At 39.8% G+C, this 7,469-nt stretch overlaps 1 protein-coding gene across 1 annotated transcript in view; it reads right to left on the bottom strand.

Moving 5' to 3' along the window:
- The window catches only part of GEMIN8 (gem (nuclear organelle) associated protein 8), an 18,006-nt gene extending 11,528 nt beyond the window's left edge, over positions 1-6,478 (bottom strand). The window contains exon 1 of the mRNA XM_010192603.1: positions 6,058-6,478. Within this exon, the coding sequence (XP_010190905.1) occupies positions 6,058-6,418 (361 nt within the window). The 5' untranslated portion in view covers positions 6,419-6,478. The remainder of the gene's footprint in view (positions 1-6,057) is intronic.
- Between the last annotated feature and the right edge of the window lie 991 nt (positions 6,479-7,469).

The following is a 7,469-nucleotide window of genomic DNA, read 5'->3' as shown; positions in this document are numbered from 1 at the left end:
CTGCTGAGGAACTCAGAATCCCTTATAAATATGAATAAATTGAATCTCTCAGCAAGCCACCTGAGGTATGTACTATCTCAACTCCAATAACGGGAACATCAGACAGCCAAATAAAAGGTGACAATTTCAAAGACAGGTTTCCAGAGTTTAACACACATTTTCATATTAAGACAGCATTCTTAATTTTCATCACATGTAAGAGGAAACAGAGATGTTTGACATCTTGGCATTCCTTTTAAAGCAATCCCTACACTGCAGTTACACCAAATCACATGGGCTTCTTTTCCCATGCTCCTACAGCCACTGGCAGACAGAGCAGTGGCACTCCAGGCCCCAGCTCCACCCCAACTGTCCAGGCCGCACACATGGCAGCATCCTCAGATGCCACCTACGAGCTGAAACCTGGGGCATCCATTAGCAGCAAAACAACAAGCCTGGCCTTGCACTTGTGTACTTTTGGGGGTTGCCAACACTGTCAATGTCTCAGCCTGAGGCACATAACAAATAAGAAAGACTTTAATATACAGAACTGGAAATTATATGTAATGTTTACACAACTCTCCTGCTCATGCATCCATTTCTTACTGTATCTGTGATAGCAAAAGCACGCTGTTTCCTCAGCAGCTTCTCAAGCTTTCTAGTGTGTCTCTTCCATTAATTCCTGTAGCAGCAGAGACACCTCTACAGCATAATGTCCATTTGTGGCAAAGTGTGTTGGCTCAATAAGAAAGATATACATGTATATATGTATAGCAAAGCTATACATTCTTCTAAGTTCAAATTCTGTCTCTAGTATGAGATCCAAGGTCATTTTCTTAACTATAACTTATTCTAGGAACGGTCCTGTTTCCAAATCGATACTCTTAGCACAAAGATAACCTTGTATCTTATGGAACAGATAAAAACTGTTCCCAACTGTAGCTCTCCAAATACAATTCAGACCCTCTATTTTTGCAAGTACAGATTAGTTTTCAATATTAAAGCAGTGAAAATTACGACTCTTTCCTTTCCTAGCAAGGAGGCATTTTCTCAGCTGTTGGCTTCCAGTATCAAATAACACAGACTCTACACTGGACACAGTGTGTGCACTTGAGAAGGTTCTGCTGCTACACAATAAAAGGTTCAATCATCAAGAACAGAGATGTGGTACAAAAGGAAAGCCTTTCACTTTTCTCCTTCGGTTCACAAAAGAAGCCGCTTCAAAAGTGCCTCTGAAGCACCCACACATATTGCAGGGAGCACTCTTTATTTCACAGGCATCTCTCAGAAGCTTCAGCAATTCAACTTCTAAAGATAGTGGTAAAAGTTCATGTGACAACAAGGCTGACAAAGCCAAGGAAGTTAAGCAGACATTTGTAAGGTCATCATCCACACTGCTGTGACAGTGTAGGGTAGGGAAGAAGAAACTAAAAAAGATGCTGGTGCCTAAGAGTAAGAATTCGAACTGCAGTCTAGCGGAGAAAAAGACAAGATGAAGAACAGGGAGAAGCATTCACCAGAAGCAAAGGAAAGAAGGAAAACATGGTGACAAAAAATCTGCATCAAAGTCCACTTTCCAATAAAGCATATAGGCCTTAAAATTAAAAGCTTCATGGATCTGGTACTATTCAAAACATGGAAAATTCCATTCCTCCCTCTTCACAGATGAGGCACTGGCAAGCGTCATCTTTTAGAGAAAAAGAAACTTGAGGGGAAAAATCCTACAAATTGCAGATTTGAAACAAACATCTTCATTCACCATTTCCTTTCAATTTTTGTTTTAAAGGCTTTCCATCTGGCACGAAAATTTTAAGTTGAGACAACATTATTTTGGGAAAAGCTGGAGGGTATGTGGGGGCAATACAAGCAGAGGCTTTAATGGAAAAAGCCAGTCACAGCATTAACAATTGACAGACTACTATCCTTCAGTAACGAACTGAAATGATAGCACTTTCCTTTGCTTTTCTTTGCTTTTTTTTTTTAAAAAAAGGACACTCTCTCATTGCCAGTTTACTACAGAATGCTTCTCTATGTACTCGCAATGCTCTATTGACTCAATTACAGCAGTCATTTTCTCCTATATGTAAAAAGGGAACAAATAAAAACTGCATCAGGACAAACATGTTTCAAAGGCTAAATTTAAAACTGTAATAAATACGTGCAATTGACCTATTTACTGAATTGTTAGGCTTGTGAATTTTCTTTTCTTAGCTGTTGTCCTTTCAAATCATAGAAATATAAAGAGGCAACTTACGGTATTTTGTCTTTTACACATAGGATGCCTGGAGAACTGAGTACACTACCTAGGCCTGACAGGTATGGTAACCCAGAAAAACAACCTCATGCTTTTAAGCAGCCAGAGGGAAGACTTTTAAATGCAACTAAAAACATCCCCAAGAAGCACAGTACATTAGGATCACCAGTAACATGAAGAACTGGAACAACAGACTATGACAAGAAAACCTCTAAAAAAATAGAATCACTAGATAATTTTAATTCCATATGAAGAAACAACTGGAGAGGAAAGAAATTAAAATTGTCTGTAAAGGATTTTAATCAAATGTACTGTATATCTAGAACACAAGATAAGCTTGTAGTGCATTAATATGTCTGAATTCGTACAGCCTCAGCAAAACTCCGCTTACAATTATTTCGGGGCATTCCAGGAACACATAACTTGACTGCAACACATGATATGCATATAAAAACTGGTAAAAATTCAACATGAATTCAAAGACAAAAAATGAGGTTGTTTTAAAAGAGGTTGTTTGTGTGCAAGTGTATCACTGCTGAAGTGTTAAATCATGCAGCAAGGCTCGGAGTTTGCCAGTTTCAAAGGCTTTACTGTGCAAGTCAGCCAAGCACTGCAAATGCCCACTGTGAAAACAAAACAAAATGAAAAAAATGGAAGTTAGGAATCTGCTTATTCTTCAAGTTTGTGGTATTTACCAAAAAAATAAAATAAACCTCAAGTTCTATTCTCTGGCTAGTCTGACATGATGGCTTTCTTATCTTTGAAACTCTTCTCTTTGCAATTAGCATTAATACCTTTATTTCACCATCCAGACACAAATGCCTTTCCCACCTACATCCCAGGTCTATTTAAGTCTTCCACAGTTAAAGTTTATCTTACCCTCTGATGTCTGTGATCACGCTTACCTCCAGCAGTCTCTAGATCAGGCATTAGAAGCAAAGAGTCTGACATCAGCTAGGATTCGTTTCAGGCCATTTGATTATCCTTCTACACGTTCATGAGACATGGATTGTGTGTGGGAACCAGATATACCTTACTTTGTAAATCCAGACTCTCTTTATGTATGTCCAACACAGGTGTATTAAGGTCACGTAGTATCTCCTAATTTTGCAGGGCTTGGAAAACACCAGACTAATGGAAGTCATCCTTCACAACGACAAATCAGACCTCCCCCCTCTGTACTACTATCCACCTCCTTATATGCCAAAATCTCCTTTCCATTTGTCCCATTGCTCTTCTTTTCCCATGTGTCTCACACTTCAGTAAGCTGTCAGTAAACATGTATCAAACTCTTCCATAGCATTCATTTTAAAAGAAAAGCAAGCCAGGTGTCTGCTCCCAAGCGCATATCAAGGTGCAGGGGTCAAAGGCTGCGCACTCCACCTGGTGTTCCCTATTTATGCCAGAGAAAGGAAACAGGAGACAGAGCCTTTCCCTTAACACTCTCTACCAGCCAGCTTCAACTGATCATTAAGGTCACTATTGGTATTCTCCTCTGACGTGCCCAAACATTCTCATTCACTTTAGAGAAAATGTGAAACTCTTACCTCAACATCACAAAAATTCCTTTCAGAGATGGATGCCTAAATTTCAGGCATTACTGAACTCTATAGTACCCTAGTTTCTCTACAGATCTGCTCATAAGGTGGGGGAACAGTCCAGGATGTACAGTTTGAGATGAAAACATAAAGGCATGAGAGAGAAAATACTGAAGTAACCGTGGGTTTCTTCTGTGGATGTGTTATCTTCACCCTGAGCACCAATACAGAACAAGCAGCATTCTTCAGCACAGTATGAAAGATATAACTCGGTAGTGTCATTATGGATCGCAGATTACTGAACCCCTGAATTTCATTTTGTTCAGAAACAGCATCCAGGAAAATTAATAACGCTACTTCCTAAAGTAGAGTGGTACTGCCTTCAACACCATGCCGGCTCATTTCCACACCATCAGGGAAACAATGAGCTTCCCCTCCTCCCACTGCTTAAGTTTCTTCTTCTGAGACACTTCAACAGAATTAAAAAATTATTCTATTTTCCTTTTCCCCCACTACACAAGAAAAAATCCTTTCTGCACAAGATCATAGTGTATTTTTAATTAGTCAAAAAATTAGCATTTAGATAGCACCATTCACCCAAGAGTTCTGTGGCACTTTAAAATTTCAATTAAATCAAGTACTTGTTTACTTTTTCACGCTTTGAGGAATTACAGATGATTACTACTACTGTCCTCACTTTATCAGGGAAACTATTAAAGAAACTCGGGCATGCAGTAGGCTGAAGACCAGATTCTGCTGAAATTTGCATGAAGATCTGGAATAGCGCCTCTGAAGTGAATGGAGCAACACTTACCCAGAACCAGGCTGGTACATGGCACACAGCAGAGACCAAATTATTCCAAGAGGTTTGAAGTACCACTGTGGTGGAAGGAACAAAAGTAAAATCTGTACCCTGACTCACAAACCTCTTCCCAATTCATCATAAAGAATGAAACAATATTTTTAGCAACAGTAGCCAACGAGGGTTCAGGAAAAGATTAAATAGCTATACCAAGGTCATACAGGATATCTGCGACAGAGAACATCTCTGAGCCCAGATTTCCCAATTTCCAGGATACTGCTTTAATCGCTCGTAAACCTTTAACCACCACTAACCATAAAGACAAACTGAAAGAAAATGTACTATTTTTCCAGAGGTAGCTGAACATTTTAAAGAATCCTGTACGTCATCAAGGAAACGTTTCAGCAGAGAGCACCAAGCTCATTCTGCAAAAGCATGCTGAGAGAGAGGGATGGACGTCAGGCACTACTACTGAGCTCCTTAATTCACTTTGCCCCACTAACTAGATCAACTGCATCACACTGATGGGAAGTGTGAAGTTAAAGTGGAGGTGTTTCAGCTCACTGGATACCCTCTGATCAAAGAGCTTAATATAACAATTTTACCTCTCCTTCCCAATTATTGCCTTTATTATGCATTTTTAAAACATTTTCCTCTTTCAGAGAAAGCAGAGAAAGTGCTATTAAACATTCATTCTGGGTATTTCCTATTGCAGCCATGTGGCAAAAGTTATTTTCATCATGCTGCTTTCTTAAAACAGAAAATAAATTTACCTGCAACATTTGTACATGTACTAAAATGTCAATAAAGTACAAAACAATATTTTATTTCTTTTAAGGATTTCACAGAAACAAAGATGACCAATACCTCTGAGGATCAAGACCTGAGAAAAATCCTAAGTCTTTGACTTATATTCCCTGCTTAAGGACTTGGGTCCAGCTCAAGATGCAAAACAAAGAGAAACTTCTGGTATGATATAGAATGAAGAGTACCCTAGGGATGCAGGGGGAGAAGAAAAAGGTCATGGAATTTTACTGCTGGGTCAGCCAAAGAATAACAAAAAAATGGCTGCTCCACATTATAAAATATATTGAGGTTTACTCTAGGGTTTAGTGATGTAGTAAAGCACTTCCTGTGGGTTCCCCTCTCAAACATACAGCATGTACACTAGGTTTAACCATAGAAATTCTGGACTTTTTCCTTCAGCACTGAAGATGAATACTGTGTCCTGGACAAGTCTGTTAATCTGCTCTTTGCAGTCATAATTTTCTCTCTCTCAACAACAAATCTTTAAATGTTTTCTGACACTTACTTCTAATGTACAGTACTTTAGTGCACCCACCAGTTTTGCCTGCTTTATTCTGTTTGGCTTGCTCACTTGCAGTGCCTATTTCTGCAAAGTGTTACAAAACCTGTAAATGCTGAAGCCATCCATCGCTCAGTTATGGCCACCAAATACCAGAAAACACAGCACATGGACTTACGCAGTTCTTCCCGGTGTCTCTCTGTCTGTGCAAAAAACTCGCGAAGCTCCTCTGTGATCTCCATGTTACTCAAGTCATATTCGATCTCCCCTTCAGACTCACAGTCCTCCTTCATTTCGGTGTCCCTGTCAGCATCCTCCCTCTCTTGGTGGCCATCTGTGTACTGCTGAGGTCTTCCACGGTACTGAGCTCTACGACGTGGGCTGTGGCTGGAAGAATAGTTGTGGGTATGTGGGAGGTCATTCCCATCCCAATCTGAGTACCGGCTATTTGGAGAGGCTGCAGAAGGATGCCATGGTAGGTCATAAAAGGACTTCATGGCTTTCCTGTAGGCTTTCTGGTGCCTCCGCATCCAGCGCATGGCTAAGTCATAGTGTTTCCAGTACCGTGAGTACACTTGCTGACAATACCACGGCTCCGTGTCTTCCTGTGGCCACACAAAAGAGGGAGAAAGAACACCAAGGAAAACAATGAAAAAAAAGAGAAAACAAACAGTAATTGAGGGGAGAAACACTGTAAACACAAGTGCAAAGTCTGCCTTTTAATCATCAGTCATTCTTTTCCTATGACAGACCATACAGAGCAAAAAGAGGACAAGTATTAACCTAGTGCGACTGCATTACATTTCATTACTCTGACAAGACATTGTTTTTGCATCAAGACAACTCTCAGTGAAGAATTAGCAATAGAGAAGTTGTAGTGTCCAGAAGGAATTTTCAAAATGTGTGTGCTACTACAGTGGGAATCAGCTCTTTTTAGGGGACATGCTGTGTGGGTATATTCCATACTTCCTTAGCTGCTCACGTGAGTTGTAAAAACTGAGTAATTCCAAGGTGTATGTAGTATTACAATCTACACCTGATTTCCAAGTCCGCAGACAGAAAACACAAGAGATTAAAATTCCTCCATATTAAACAAAGGCATTCATTTTATCCAGTAACATATTTCCTCCATCTGCCTGCCAAAATAAGTTTCTCTGTGAAGGTCAAATGGCAATGCAGCCAAGTTCATATATCCATCATGGCCTCAATCAAAAACAAGACTGTATTTAGCCAAGTGTAAGCTGCCAGTAAATCTCCCTTTTGTATTCATCAGCAACCAACACATAAAAAGCGGTAATAAAGTACCACTGATACAGTACAGGGAAAAATAGTTTTATAGGATGAAACATACTGCAACACACCTTCTCCTGTCTTCCAGAAAATCCTAGTTTTCCTGAAAAAACAGTTTCATGCTGCTCGGATTTCACCAGCAAAGACCCAACAACAGCCCCTCTAGCCTTAAGCCCTCTTCCTACAGGCCATTTCATCTCCCTCCTCATCCTGCTCTCAAAAAGAGAGGATAATAAAGGATCTTAAAAGAAAGCCAGAAAGTAAACTAGAGCCTAGAACAAGTAAATAAATTGTATTTTT

The sequence above is a fragment of the Mesitornis unicolor genome, unplaced genomic scaffold, assembly GCF_000695765.1.
Source record: "Mesitornis unicolor isolate BGI_N332 unplaced genomic scaffold, ASM69576v1 scaffold40149, whole genome shotgun sequence".
Taxonomy (NCBI): Eukaryota; Metazoa; Chordata; class Aves; order Mesitornithiformes; family Mesitornithidae; genus Mesitornis; species Mesitornis unicolor.
The sequence above is the reverse complement of the archived record's forward strand: the minus strand, read 5'-3'. Positions and strand labels throughout refer to the sequence as shown.